A 15,934-nucleotide genomic window follows, 5' to 3' on the forward strand; every position below is an offset into this window, starting at 1 on the left:
CAAGACCATTTCCCGTGTTTAAGATGCTCTTATGTCAGGACTAACACTGCCTGAGCTAGATAAACCCCGATTTTGATGGGAAAAAGATCTGGGTATTGATCTTGATGAGGATCTATGGAGTGACCTATGCAGGGATGGTGTTACATCCACATTGAACTCCAGATACAGACTGATTGAGTTTAATTTCCTCCATCAGCTCTATATCACCCCATCTAGACTGCACAACCCTGATATCTCCTCCCTATGTTTTAGATGTGGCTCAGATGAAGGAACATTCCTCCATTCCACTTGGCAGTGTTCAAAACTACACTGTTTCTGGCAGGGGGTATGCAATACCATATCCTCAATTCACGGGGTTGCATTCCCTTTAGACCCGGAGGTCTGTCTACTGGGTAACTTTACTAACTCCAATCTTAGGCAAAGCCATACTATAAAGCTAACAGAAATATTTCTAGCTATTGCCAAGAAATGTATTGCCTTGAAATGGAAATCGGAATCCTCCCTGCCAGTTGCAATGTGGCTATCGGAAGTTAATAGTTGTATCCCACTGGAGAAAATCACTTACTGTTTGAGGAATAAGTTAAAGACATTTTACAGATTTTGGCAACCTTTGACTATATGGAGAATCTCCCCCACATCACATTGATTGAATCTCTATATAATCCTTAAATAATGTTTCACACGTAATGTAGCTTATGGCAGGTGACCATATGATCCAATGTCTCATTATTTAAAAAAAATGTTTTACTCTTTATTATGACTTATTTATTGTATGTTTGTATATATAATTATTATTATTTTTTTGTTACGCTCGTCTGTTAGTCACTTTGTCCTATTGTTGTCTAATATCTTTTCACTTTTGCTTTGAATGTTCTTAATTGGAAAATGCAAAAATAAAATATTTGAAAAATAAATCCTCCTTGTGCAAAATGTAATAAAATGATCACTGATTCCAGAGACTATTACTCCACTCTGCGACACCAATATTAAGTCAATTGTATTATTTGCATAATTCTATTATTTGTATTCATTTGCATCACTGTCAATGACATACTTTTATTTTGAAAGCAAACTGCAAATTCCACCATTGTGCCTAATCCTTATTGTGGCTAGCTTCACAACACATAGCCCGGTCTGGTCGAGCCTCACGAGCCAGATGAAGCTAGTTGGCTGCTTATAACATTAGCTTTGGGCAACAGGGTTAAGTAGCTGGTTAGCTATTTATTTTCATGAACTGAAGTTCAATTTCAATAGGAGCGATGGGTAACAATGCTTCGTGGGAGGCAGTTGTAGATGTGTGCAGAGGGTCCCTGGTTCGAGCCCAGGTAGGGGCGAGAAGAGGGACGGAAGTCTGAGGTGCTAAAGGAGCTCCTGAAACTTGACCCCCAAAAAACATCTGGGTCAGATGGTTTAGACCTTTTCTTCTTTAAGGCGGCTGCCCCTATCATTGCTAAGCCTATCTCTGACCTTTTTAACCTCTCTCTCCTTTCTGGTGTGTTTCCCATTGCTTGGAAGGCAGCCAGAATGCAGCCATCCTTTATTTAAAGGGGGAGATCAAGCTGATCCTAACTGTCATAGGTATATTTCTATTTTGTCCTGTTTATCAAAATTGTTGGGGAAAAACTTGTCAATAATCAACTGACTGGCTTTCTTGATGTCTGTAGTATTCTCTCTGGCAGGGCCTCGAGTGTCGCAGGGCTCTAAGGCACTGCATCGCAGTGCTAGCTGTGCCACTAGAGATCCTGGTTCGAGTCCAGGCTCTGTCGCAACCGGCCATGACCAGGAGACCCATGGGGCGGTGCACAATTGGCCCAGCATAGTCCGGGTTAGGGGAGGGTTTGACCGGCAGAGATGTTCTTGTCCCATTGCGCACTAGCAACTCCTGTGGTGGGCTGGGCGCAATCCACGCTGACATGGTTGGCAGGTGTACAGTGTTTTCTCCGACACATTGGTGCGGCTGGCTTCCGGGTTGAGCGGGCATTGTGTCAAGAAGCAGTGCAGCTTGGCTGGGTTGTGTTTCGGAGGACGCATGGCTCTCAACCTTCGCCTCTCTCGAGTCTGTACGAGAGTTACAGCGATGGGACAAGACTGTAATTACCAATAGGATACCATGAAATTGGGAATTAAAAGGGGTAAAATAATGAATAAAAAAAGTTACGTCTCTGGTTTCTGCTCAGGTTACGGACAACCTTAAAGGTCCTCAAGGATGTCATGTTTCCCTTGATCCTAAACAATATGGTGCTGCTATTTTTATTGATTTTGCCAAGGCTTTTGATACAGTGGACTGGCTCAGAAGTATTGGTGTCTCTGAGGGGTCTTTGGCCTGGTTTGCTAACTACCTCTCTCAAAGAGTGCAGTGTATAAAGTCAGAAAATCTGCTGTCTCAGCCACTGCCTGTCACCAAGGGAGAACCCCAAGGCTCGATCCTAGGCCCCACGCTCTTCTTAATTTACATCAACAACATAGCTCAGGCAGTAGGAAGCTCTCTCATCCATTTATATGCAGATTATACTTCTACTCAGCTGTCCCCTCCCCGGATTTTGAGTTAAACGCTCAACAAAGCTTTCTCTACCCTTAACCCTGTTCTGAAAACATCCAAAACAAAAAGTAAAGTGGTTTGGTAAGAAGAATGCTCCTCTCCCCACAGGTGTGATTACTACCTCTGAGGGTTTAGAGCTTGAGGTAGTCACCTCATACAGGTACTTGGGAGTATGGCTAGACGGTACACTGTCTTTCTCTCAGCACATATCAAAGCAGCAGGCTAAAGTTAAATCTAGACTTCGTTTCCTCTATTGTAATCGCTCCTATTTCACCCCAGCTGCTAAACTAACCCTGATTCAGATGACCATCCTACCAATGCTAGATTACGGACACATCATTTATAGATCGGCAGGTAAGGGTGCTCTCAAGCGGGTAGATGTTCTTTACCATTCGGCCATCAGATTTGCCACTAATGCTCCTTATAGGACACATCACTGCACTCTATACTCCACTGTAAATTGGTCATCTCTGTATACCCGTCGCAAGACCCACTGGTTGATGCTTATAAAACCCTCTCAGGCCTCACCCCCACCCCCCCAAAAAAGTAAATGTACATGTCCAATGTTGAACAAAAAACTTAACATTGTAAAAAGTCAGTCAAGTATCATTAAAAGTATAGTGTAGGTACTGAGTACTACCGTAGCATCGTCCTTCGAGAAAGAGCAGTTTAGAGCTTACCTGATGGTGGAAAAACCTGCAGGTGAAGTGATGAGCAGGATCTCTCCTGCTCTTATACACAGATGCCGCAAAGAAGGAATATATGATCTATTTAAGCTTAATTCGAGATATGGATCACGTGATACTGAGATGATTAAAAAAATGTAAAACGTGAGACTGTGATGGTTCCTTGGAATCTAGGTAGATAACCACTCAGCGGTTAAAACATCTGGTAAGGTGCAGGCTACTGTAGCCTCCCAAGACAGGTGATAGCAAACAATTATGGATAGCCAAACCTGGGTCAAATACTTTTAAAAAATTGGTCTTTGTCTGAGAATTTTTTTTTGCCCTGAAGAATAGATCCAATGGAATAGTACCAAAATTGCAAGCTAAATTAGGTGCACCTCAAATAAATGTCCTTGACCCAGGTCTCTGGGGTTATCACACATTTGTCAACACCATAATTTAATATAAATAGTTCTTTCACCAAATAAAATAGTCTTTAAATATACCAATGAATGTTTTGGTTGTGGGATAAATGTAGAAAAAAACTAAATAAATCCTGATTGATGATTTAGATATCAAAATCAAATCAAATGTATTTATATAGCCCTTCGTATATCAGCTGATATATCAAAGTGCTGTACAGACACCCAGCCTAAAACCCCAAACAGCAAGCAATGCAGGTGTAGAACATGGCCGAGATGTTCAAATGTTCATAAATTACCAGCATGGTCAAATAATAATAATCACAGGCAGAACAGTTGAAACTGGAGCAGCAGCACGGCCAGGTGGACTGGGGACAGCAATGAGTCATCATGTCAGGTAGTCCTGAGGCATGGTCTTAGGGCTCAGGTCCTCAGATAGAGAGAAAGAGAGAATTAGAGAGAGCATACTTCAATTCACAAAGGACACCGGATAGGACAGGAGAAGTACTCCAGATATAACAAACTGACCCTAGCCCCCCGACACAAACTACTGCAGCATAAATACTGGAGGCTGAGACAGGAGGGGGCAGGAGACACTGTGGCCCCATCCGATGACACCCCCGGACAGGGCCAAACAGTAAGGATATAACCCCACCCACTTTGCCAAAGCACAGCCCCCACACCACTAGAGGGAGGGATATCTTCAACCACCAACTTACCATCCTGAGACAAGGCCGAGTATAGCCCACAAAGATCTCCGCCACGGCACAACCCAAGGGGGGGGGCGCCAACCCAGACAGGAAGATCACATCAGTGACTCAACCCACTCAAGTGACGCAACCCTCCTAGTTACAGTATGAAAGAGCCCTAGTAAGCCAGTGACTCAGCCCCTGTAATAGGGTTAGAGGCAGAGAATCCCAGTGGAAAGAGGGGAACCGGCCAGGCAGAGACAGCAAGGGCGGTTCATTGCTCCAGAGCCTTTCCGTTCACCTTCACACTCCTGGGCCAGACTACACTCAATCATATGACACACTGAAGAGATGAGTCTTCAGTAAAGACTTGCCTTGACAGGAAGCCAGTGTAGGGAGGCTAGCACTGGAGTAATATGATCACATTTTTTGGTTCTAGTCAGGATTCTAGCAGCCGTATTTAGCACTAACTGAAGTTTATGTAGTTCTTTATCCGGGTAGCCGGAAAGTAGAGCATTGCAGTAGTCTAACCTAGAAGTGACAAAAGCATGGATACATTTTTCTGCATCATTTTTGGACAGAAAGTTTGATTTTTGCAATGTTACGTAGATGGAAAAAAGCGGTCCTTGAAACAGTCTTGATATGTTCTTCAAAAGAGATCAGGGTCCAGAGTAACGCAGAGGTCCTTCACAGTTTTATTTGAGACTGTACAACCATTAAGACTGATTGTCAGATTCAAAAGACCTCTTTCTTTCTTGGGACCTAGAACAAGCATCTGTTTTGTCCGAGTTTAAAAGTAGAAAGTTTGCAGCCATCCACTTCCTTATGTCTGACACACATGCTTCTAGCGAGGGCAATTTTGGGGCTTCACCATGTTTCATTGAAATGTACAGCTGTGCGTCATCTGCATAGCAGTGAAAGTTAACATTATGTTTTCGAATGACATCCAGAAGGTAAAATATATAGTGAAAACAAGTGGCCCTAAAACGGAACCTTGAGGAACACAAATTTACAGTTGATTTGTCAGAGGACAAACCATTCAGAGACGAACTGATATCTTTCCGACAGATAAGATCTAAACCAGGCCAGAACTTGTTCGTGTAGACCAATTTGGGTTTCCAATCTCTCCAAAAGAATGTGGTGATTGATGGTATCAAAAGCAGCACTAATGTCTAGGAGCACGAGGACAGATGCAGAGCCTCGGTCTGATGCCATTAAAAGGTCATTTACCACCTTCACAAGTGCAGTCTCAGTGCTATGATGTTGTCTAAAACCAGACTGAAGCATTTTGTATAAAGATAAATAGTTTTGAATTGCCTGACACTTTATAATCAACACTTCTCAGACTTGAACATGTGCAGCCAAAATAGTCTGCAGACATGCCCCCCCCCCAAAAAAAAAAATCATTATTCTAAATTGCCATGTATACCAAACATTAGGAATACCTTCCTTTGCCCTCAGAAGAGTCTCAATTCAATCGGGATATGGACTCTACAAGGGGTCGAAAGCGTTCCACAGGGATGCTGGCCAATGTTGACGCCAATGCTTCCCACAGTTGTGTCAAGATGGCTGGATGTCCTTTGGGTGGTGGACCATTCTTGATACACACAAGAAACTGTTCAGCGTGAGAACTGCAATGCGGTTGGGTTTGACACAACCGGTGCGCCTGGCACCTAACACCATACCTCGTACAAAAATCAAACATGGTTGTCTTGCCCATTCACCCTCAATGGCACATACACAATCCAGGTCTCAATTGTCTCAAGGCTTAAAAATCCTTCTTTAACCAGTCTCCTCCCCTTCATCTACACAGTGGATTTAACATCAGTAAGTTACATCAATAAGGGATCATATCTTTCACCTGGATTCACCTGGTCCGTGTAGATGTGTAATGAGAAATTTATATTTATTTCATTTCACTTGTTATATTCAATCTCCAGACAGATGGTTGTGGGGTTCACAACTCATTTCCAAGCATAAGAATCCATTCAACAATACTTCTTGATTAAAAAGTGAAAATAATTCAGCTGGTGGATTGGGATCGGATTTTAAATGGTTTATTTCTGAATTGTACATAGATTAGCTTGTTGCTCGTTAGTAGTTTCATGTAAAACCACGTTCACAGTGAGCTCACAGCAGTGGAGACAGACATGTTTACATTGCCCTCAAAACAGTCTCATAGCTGTACACACCTGCATCTCACTTCTTCCCACAGGTTTAAATAAACGTATACAAGTCTTAGTCTCCCTGGTTTAGTTGGTTTAGTTCATATGCAAAAAAAAAATATTAAAATGATTTAAACAAGAAAAATAAATTAAAATGCTAATAAAACTAGAGGTAAAAATTTGCGATACGGAATTACTCTCATATCCCTCATATCACACAAGTATGGCTATTTGACTGAGAGAGAAAAAGCAAGCACATCGAACCAATGTGGGTTTGAATGCATTGTAACCTTAATCTAACTATCCCAAACATACATATAATATTGATAAGGGTATCTACGTACTTTTACATACTAAACATTAGGGAAAAGCAACATGTGAAGTACACAACACATTGTAAAGAAACCGCGAGTAATAGGTGAAAAACTGTGCATACCATCTCATCTTAATAAATACTTGAATTGTGCCTCGAGTGAAAGCTAGTGAAATGTCAAAAGTTGATGCACAACTGAAGCGTGAGATCGTTTCTGCATCCTTGCAGAGGCACCCTCTCGTGATCAGTTAACTTGCTGTGTACCATCCTGTCCTCCAGGGGTCGCTCATATAGTCACCCAGCCTAAACCACTGCCGAATGCTGCCAGTCACATGACAGAGAGCTCTGCAAACATCCTTCCCTGGTATCCTTTGCAAAAGGCACTACTGTACTGGTTATTTCTCACAGAGGATAAAGTCCACGGGATAATGACCTCCATTCTTGTTATTAATCCTCTAGTAGTTAAGGAAACAGTTTTACATTTGGACTGTATTCCGGTTTCATTATTCTTGAAATTAAGAGCAACAGCTGTCTCGACAAATACAACAAGCACATCCAGTCTTCTGGGGGACTGTCTGCGCTGGTGTTGCCGTCAGTAATTCTCATGATGTCTGTACTCTGTGGTACCATTGGCTGCATTTTTTGGAGGGGACCCAGGAAGGGGGCGGGTCATCAGGATGTGACGACCTGGACGTAGTTAGCAGGGTAAAGGCCCACATCTCCGTTGGCCAGCTGCCCTTTGCACCAGCCCTGCTCGTCCTCCTCGCCCATCTTCATTAGCTCTTCACCTGAGTGATGAGAGAGCAGAAAGCACAGGGGAACATGCTTAATAATAACAACTCGCACGGTTTCATCCAGTCCCATGCATATCTGGAATTTTCCACTGACACCACCTGCTGGGAGTGTGAAACACCTCAGTGCAATTACATGCACCATAATTCATCCATATTCATGTAATGTACTGGACTTCTGAAACTCAGATTTGTTACAGGGACCACCACAAGGCGGCAACATAATTACCAGTGTGCATCATGTTCTCACCACATCCAAAATAAATTACTTAATTATCGACTACATCACCTCTTAGTTTAGTCCGAGGTGCTCTTCTAGAAAGCAAAAGCTTAGTGTGCAAAGGCTTATTTCTTCTCCAAAGGATTGTTAACCCCTACCCAGTCTCAAATCATTTGGCCTTTTGTGATCCCTCAAGACTGGAACCAAAGTAGACCAAAAGCAATTGTTAAACAGTGTTAAAGTAAGGTCTTCTAAGATCTCTCTACATGGGCACTTCAACTTCTATCATCCAATATCCTCTCCAAATCCAAGGGTACACAACCCCCCCCCTGTGTAGACATCTACTAATCTGGGAGATCCCCCCCAGACAAGGACATTAGCTCGCAGTTAGACTGGGCTCTAATGGGGGCTCAGGCTGGTTAAGCTCCACTGGGAGGGAGACTTGAGTTTGACCCCACCAATCAGAGGGGCCAAGCACTGCCTTAACGACAGCTTTATTTTCACTAGCATAACAAGGAGGGGGTCGTCGTGATAATGGGAATTAACTGCTAATCAAAATAACAGACAACGTTACCCTGTGCCTTTTAGCTGGCAGGAATCATCTAGGATAAAGAAGTTCATTTTGTGAAGTCTCGACAAATGACATGGTTCAGTTCAAGGTAATTCATAGACATTTCAAAAACCATAATCGTCATGACTATCAATTGCAACACTTACCTGCAGTGTTGGGTTTAAACATGATTATCATTTGATAATCATTTTGCTTGACACACCATTTATTGCATTCTTGTTATATACACATCCATTTTCAATGGTACTCATCCTAATTCTAGATGTTTATCTTCAACCAAAGCTGTAAATACAATGTTTCAAACAGGATATCCTATGAAAATTATATCAAGGATATATAGGAAATATATATAGGAAATAAAATCAGACCAAAGGGAACCAAGGCTGATCCTATGCAATACATATCATTTCCATTAGAATACAAATGGTATTGCTGCAGTGTCTTCAAATCTGATGCTCATGTGTAAATCAGACTTGTATTAATTCTCCCACTGTTCGTCCTTCAATTTTCAACATGTTTCGACCAAATTAACAAATTATTATTATTTCCCAAAAACAAATGGTGAATTAATATCCACTGGTTTAGCAAGACAAAGTGAGCTGTGGCTGCCATGCAGACATTGGTCCTCGTGTCTGTGTTGATGTCCAGTGACATTAATAGGCATTAGTAGAGATTAATACCTGCTTTAAAGCTCAGCTCATCCGCCTCCTGCCCAGTGTAATCATACAACGCTCTAACTCGTACACCTTCTACCTTCTCCTCTTCCTTCTCTAACCCATTAGCGGCGATGACCTTTTTGGGGATGTCTTCGTCAGACCAGTCTGATGAGTAGTCTTTCACCCCTCTGTTGACAGGAAAGGGGGGGGGGGCAGAGGGTTAGTATACCGTGGCACAAAAAAAAGCAAAGCAAATCAAATCTATTACTTTGTGTAGTCCTACAAGGATGGTATGAAAAAAAAACTATGAACATGTCATTCTCTTCCAAACTATACATTGGAGGCTGCAACCAGAAATCAAACAAAATGTCTTGTAACGCAGGGCCATGTATTCTCATTATATCACTGTAGCAATAACTTTAACCAACAGAGGGTGGTATAGCGACCACAGCCCCCAACAAGTTCCATGAAAGGCAACACATTAAATCAATATACCTTCATTTGATCTCCGTGCTCACGCCAAGTTAGAGCGACACTAAGAACATCTACTGTGACTGGTGTACGCATGTTTAACTGAATGCGGAGGTTCAATTCAAAACGAATGAACACGGGCACAGGCACAAGGCCTCTGACTCAGCACTAGTACAAACACAAATTAGAGGCCGCAGCTCTCTGATACAGGAAGTTGGTAACCGTGGTCCCCCATGGAGTTAAGAAGACAAGACAAATATAGTAGCAGAAGCCAAATAGTTTTTTTTCGAAAAGCTGGAATAATTGGAGTTGAAACACCTCGGAGGTAAACGTCTTTGGAGCAAACCAGCAGGAAGTTAACACAATAACTAAGTCATCCTTTTGTTATGTTGAGAAAAAAAAAAAAAAAAAAAAAAAAACTTGGCCTCAAGTACCAATGTTAATTCTTTATTACAAATAAAAAAGTACTCCTCAAACATCCATTCAGAGTCAGAATAACAAGATACCATGCTCCACAACTATTATTCCCAGTATTTCCTGCTCCTTTAAAAAGGCAACTATTGTATTATAGAAGAGGAAAGACAACACACTGACATTTTTAAGTACCTGTCAAAGCTGAGAAGAACAATTCATGACTAGTGGTGCAGTCGGACAAAGAGTCATCTCTAGCTCTACATTTGAACAACTCATGTGGTACAGGAGCTACGGTGGTAGTGCAGGGCGAATAGGTCATGTGCAGGTCACAGAGCGCACAGTTACCTGGTAGTCTCCTGAGGGGTCTGGGGTGCCTCCTCGCTTGAGGGGACAATGTTGGTCAGGGTGACCACGTCCTCCGCCCGGCTGTTCCTCGCCTTCTGATTGGAGATGGAGCGGTTTGACTCAGGGGACCATTCCTGGACAAACATTTATTTATATTTGAGACTTTAGAAAACATTAAAATAGTTCCATGCTTTTTAACTATCACCAGCTGGTAACATATTTTCTCACATAGAGGCTTCTTCTAAACAGTATCATTTAGTATTGACCACCACCGAGTGAAATATCTATTGTATTCATCTGGCCTAGTCGGTTTTATTTTATCAATGCAGTCAAGACCACACCCAAAACACCACAAAAGAACAGCCACCTCACAGACTTCTAATCTAAACCAAATCACCATACAAATGAAAAGATGGAGAGAAAACAAAATATACCACAATGAAACAGTTCACTGAGGATACAGTTTCGCCAGTCACATGATGATGCATCATCTTTGGGATGATACTAAATAACCAGAGGGCTTTTGAAGCCCTGTGCCTAGTGCCAGATCCACTACAGAGAGCTATGCTGCTCCCCAGCAAGGACAAAGGGGCCCCTGTGTCTGGGTGAAACCAGCGGGAATGCCAAAAGATTCCTAAGGCGACAGAGGAGAGCTGCCTCATTCTCACTCCCCTCAAGCGTCACAGTGGCTTTGCCTGGAACTGTAAACCAATGCCGGTTTCCAGATCAACACGCTCCTGCGTGCCAACCAGCTATCGCCAGCTTTAAATTGATCATTATGAAGTAGAGGATTTGTTTTGTGTTCACAGTAGCTGGAATTTTCCACTAAATAGAAAAATTGCCTCCTGCATGTGCACTAGAGTGAAGGTGGTGACTGAGGAGCAGTTTGAAAATGGTCAGTTTTTAGGAACCTTGAGCTGTGTGTGGGGTGGTCAGAGCAGGCATTTAGCTCTGAGAACACACTACAGTATTCCAGAACTAACTCAGGTCCACATGTCACACAAGGGCCCATTCAGTGTCATCCCAAATTGGAATTTACTAACAGTTCAAGCAAGAGCTCAATATGGCTCTATGGGGAGGATTTCTTAATTATATGAACACCTTTTACAACATTTCTTTGGCAGATAATTTGGGGTTTCATACAGTGCTCAAAAAGAGAACACTTAAACAATGTAACTCCAAGTCAATCACACTTCTGTGAAATCAAACTGGCCACTTGGGAAGCAACACTGATTGACAATAAATTTCACATGCTGTTGTGCAAATGGAATAGACAACAGATGGAAATGATAGGCATTTAGCAAGACACCCCCATTAAAGGAGTGGTTCTGCAGGTGGGGACCACAGACCACAGTTCCTATGCTTCCTGGCTGATGTTTTGGTCACTTTTGAATGCTGGCGGTGCTTTCACTCTAGTGGTAGCATGAGACGGAGTCTACAACCCACACAAGTGGCTCAGCTAGTGCAGCTCATCCAGGATGGCACATCAATGCGAGATGTGGCAAGAAGGTTTGCTGTGTCTGTCAGCGGTGTCCAGAGCATGGAGGCGCTACCAGGAGACAGGCCAGTAGATCAGGAGACGTGGAGGAGGCCGTAGGAGGGCAACAACCCAGCAGCAGGACCGCTACCTCCGCCTTTTGCAAGGAGGAGCAGGAGGAGCACTGCCAGAGTCCTGCAAAATGACATCCAGCAGGCCACAAATGTGCATGTGTCTGCTCAAACGGTCAGAAACAGACTCCATGAGGGTGGTACGAGGGCCCGACGTCCACAGGTGGGGGTTGTGCTTACAGCCCAACACCGTGCAGGACGTTTGGCATTTGCCAGAGAACACCAAGATTGGCAAATTCGCCACTGGCACCCTGTGCTCTTCACAGATGAAAGCAGGTTCACACAGAGCACATGTGACAGACGTGACAGTCTGGAGATGCCGTGGAGAACGTTCTGCTGCCTGTAACATCCTCCAGCATGACCGGTTTGGCAGTGGGTCAGTCATGGTGTGGGGTGGCATTTCTTTGGGGGGTCACACAGCCCTCCATGTGCTTACCAGAGGTAGCCTGACTGCTATTAGGTACCGATATGAGATCCTCAGACCCCTTGTGAGACCATAGGCTGGTGCAGTTGTCCCTGGGTTCCTCCTAATGCAAGACAATGCTAGACCTCATGTGGCTGGAGTGTGTCAGCAGTTCCTGCAAGAGGAAGGCATTGATGCTATGGACTGGCCCGCCCGTTCCCCAGACCTGAATCCAATTGATCACATCTGGGACATCATGTCTCGTTGCACCACAGACTGTCCAGGAGTTGGCGGATGATTTAGTCCAGGTCTGGGAGGAGATCCCTCAGGAGACCATCCGCCACCTCATCAGGAGCATGCCCAGGCGTTGCAGGGAGGTCATACATGGAGGCCACACACACACTGAGCCTCATTTTGACTTGTTTTAAGGACATTACATCAAAGTTGGATCAGCCTGTAGTGTGGTTTTCCACTTTAATTTTGAGTGTGACTCCAAATCCAGACCTCCGTGGGTTGATACATTTGATTTCCATTGATCATTTGTGTGATTTTGTTGTCAGCACATTCAACTATGTAAAGAAAAAGTATTTAATAAGAATATTTCATTCATACAGATCTAGGATGTGTTATTTTAGTGTTCCCTTTATTTTTTTGAGTAGTGTATATACGATTTGATAATCAGTAAATACAGGCAACATATTTATTATTATAAGCTTGCAATTTGCATTGTAACTCATGTTCGCTCAAAGTCAATAGGCAATTTGTTTACATAAAAAAAAAGGTTAGACAGACAATGTCCTTTACCTCAAACTGTGGCCAGTTCATGCTCATGCCAGGTCCATGGGTGTTTCTCCACCACCTCAGATCTTCGCTGTCATTGGCTGCAGTGATGGCCTGGCCCAGGTCACGGTACAGGACCTTGAATCTAAGGGACAAATTCCCTCTGTTAATCACTGGAGTCACATTACCCGCACTTAACACAATACTGTGGTCAGTGAGCAAGATGGTTCAACACGTGTACGGGATGCAAAGCGCAATTATCTAATGCGTACATCTTGGGTATAAATACACCGGATAACAGGGGTATGTGGAAAAATGAGGGCACACGTTTCAAAAAACATTTCATTACAGGAACATTTTTAAAAAAAGACTACCATTTAAAAAAAGGGGGAGGATATGCTGAGCTCCACAAATAAAACTGAAATCACAGTAACATTTTTATTTTGTTGCGGGATTGGTGGACTTTCTCCAGTCAAACCCATAGATAATACCAAGCTATAAGAATGTGGCAAAATTCCACTGAATATTTGCTCAGCCGGAAGGCCAGACCAACCATCAACAGTTCCATGGTCACCTGGCCCTTGTCTAAATAGAGTAAGGACCTGTTATGAAAGACTGGTAGTTAATGGACAACACCGGCAGTTGAACATTCCCTCCTTGTGTACACATACTGTTGAACAGAAACTTAGGCTAATTCTACAAAATAGTTGCAGTATTAGATTCCCATGCTCAGAGTTTACTGTTCAATCTTGAGCAATTTATGCAACTGTAAAACATGACTAAGGTCTCAACACCATACATGTAAGCGGAAAAGAACGTCCAGCGCCCAACTCAAAACGCGGAGAATTGATTTTTGAAGAAATGTATTTGTGAACCAAGATGTTTGTTTGTTAACTATAAATAGATGTGTCCAGAAAACAAAGAATGATTACCTCCCTCAAGATATTTGACAGTTGACTTACAAGGGTCGAGGCACTAGGTCAGCAGAAGGTGTAATTGTCATACCCATCCTTGCTGGAGAGGTCCAAATGTTTGTGAATGTCCAGCAGGACCTCCTTGAAGAAGCACAGCCTGTTCTTCTCGGCCTCCTGGGTGATCTCAAACACCTGCTCCATGTCCTCCATGTAGCGTGGGTTGCAGCGGTTCAGCTCCTCCAAAGCCTTCTCGTAGCGCTCCTTCGCCTGGAGTTGAAAAACCAGACACACAGCCAACTATACATCTAGCTTCAGACACAGAATCGCCATCTTTACGTGCAAAAATATTATACCACTTGAAATATTTATACATTTGAAAGAATTCCTGGCTTTGGTGTGGCTAAAGTTGTTCGTTATGGGGTGTAGTCTCAAGAGATTAGCTGTGGGCAAGTAAACTGAAAAAAATCCAGTTTCAGGATTTACTGTATAAATTAAACTATCCCTACATTTTAAATTAGGTGGAGCTCAGTTTATAGGAAAGCTTTTGATTACTAACTCAACTTCAAAATGGGACCTTACGCTGCACTTCCTACAGCTCAGACAGTGGAAAATTAACAGCCTCCATAGATCCAGCCAGTCAACAACAAAAACAGCTCCCAGTCTTTCTGCTCGTCACTGCAAGCCTCATCACGCCAAACAGTTATGTTTTTTTTATTTTTAAAAAGGCACGTCGGTATGTGCTTCCCCACCCACAATTTTACACTTGATGACAGGCTGCCTCTAGACAGCACACCCAACTAAAACAAAGCTTTGTGGCTGCACTGAGCCAATTACACCGACACCGCTTTAGACTGGACGGTCCCATTAGCTGAACCTATAAGGCTGGTACAAATAACATATTGAATGCTCAAGAGGTTGGCTTGTTACTTGTGTTCATGGGCTAAAGTACAGCATGTAAGAAAAAAAAAAACCGAAAATGACCTCAAGCCTCTTGACTAACAAATGTTATGGAACCTGATGACTACCTAGATGAACACTTATTGTTCACATATGTGGAGTTTCAGTACCTTCTCTGCTTCCTGGTTGCATTTCTCAACACGGTCTGTAAATTTGCGGACCTCTTCCTGCGACTTGGTGGGGTCCGCCTTGGCGTGGGTCTCGCGAGTCAAAGCAGTCTTCTCCTCTTTACGGGCCTGCTGGTAACTCTTCTTAGACGACTCCACCTTGGACAGAGGAATTCCTCTGTTTACTACCACCACCAACCACACATCTATTGTATTTGGTACAAGTCATTCCCTAGGCTCTAGACCTCAGCTGAATCTGGTAATTAATGGTGTGGCTGTTGAACAAATCGAGGAGACCAAATTACTTGGTGTTACCTTAGATTGCAAACGGTCATTGTCAAAACATATAGATTGAATGGTTGTAAAGACGGGGCAAGGTCTCAATAATAAATTAAATGCTTTTCACACCACACTCCAAAAAGAGAGTCCTGCAGGCTCTAGGTTTTGTATTATGCCGATTATTGTCCAGTCGTGGTCAAGTGCTGCAAGGAAAGACCTAGTTAAGCTGCAGCTGGCCCAGAACAGAGCAACATCTTGCGCTTCATTGTAATCAGAGGGATAATATAAATAGTCTCTCTTGGATAAGACTTGAGGCGAGACTGTTTATAGAACGTAGTGACAGTCAGTGTTGAAAACTCCTAATTGTTTGCATATTCAACAAACACACAGCTCTGACACAAATTCAAAGCGTACAGTATTATATAGAGCCATTATTGCATGGAACTCCCATTGCGTAAATGAACAGCAATCCTGGTTTCAGAAAACCAATAAAGCAACACCTTACAGCACAATGCCTCTCCCCTATCGGACCTAGACATTTCATGTGAATGTATTGATACACTACATTACCAAAAGTATGTGGACACCTGCTCGTCAAACATCTCATTCCAAAATCATGGGCATT

The 15,934-nt window shown here is 43.0% G+C and overlaps 1 protein-coding gene across 8 annotated transcripts in view; it reads right to left on the bottom strand.

The window, feature by feature from the left end:
* Positions 1–6,356: 6,356 nt before the first annotated feature.
* The window catches only part of LOC118357790 (protein kinase C and casein kinase II substrate protein 3-like), a 28,590-nt gene continuing 19,012 nt past the window's right edge, over positions 6,357–15,934 (bottom strand). For all 8 annotated transcript variants that reach the window (XM_035735151.2, XM_035735135.2, XM_035735147.2 and 5 more), the window contains 6 exons: positions 15,034–15,189; positions 14,058–14,233; positions 13,077–13,197; positions 10,262–10,395; positions 9,056–9,219; positions 6,357–7,581 (listed from right to left, as the gene is read on the bottom strand). In XM_035735151.2, coding sequence (XP_035591044.1) covers positions 7,466–7,581; positions 9,056–9,219; positions 10,262–10,395; positions 13,077–13,197; positions 14,058–14,233; positions 15,034–15,189 — 867 coding nt within the window. In that variant the 3' untranslated portion in view covers positions 6,357–7,465. The remainder of the gene's footprint in view (positions 7,582–9,055; positions 9,220–10,261; positions 10,396–13,076; positions 13,198–14,057; positions 14,234–15,033; positions 15,190–15,934) is intronic.

The sequence above is a fragment of the Oncorhynchus keta genome, chromosome 2 (assembly GCF_023373465.1).
Source record: "Oncorhynchus keta strain PuntledgeMale-10-30-2019 chromosome 2, Oket_V2, whole genome shotgun sequence".
Classification (NCBI taxonomy): domain Eukaryota; kingdom Metazoa; phylum Chordata; class Actinopteri; order Salmoniformes; family Salmonidae; genus Oncorhynchus; species Oncorhynchus keta.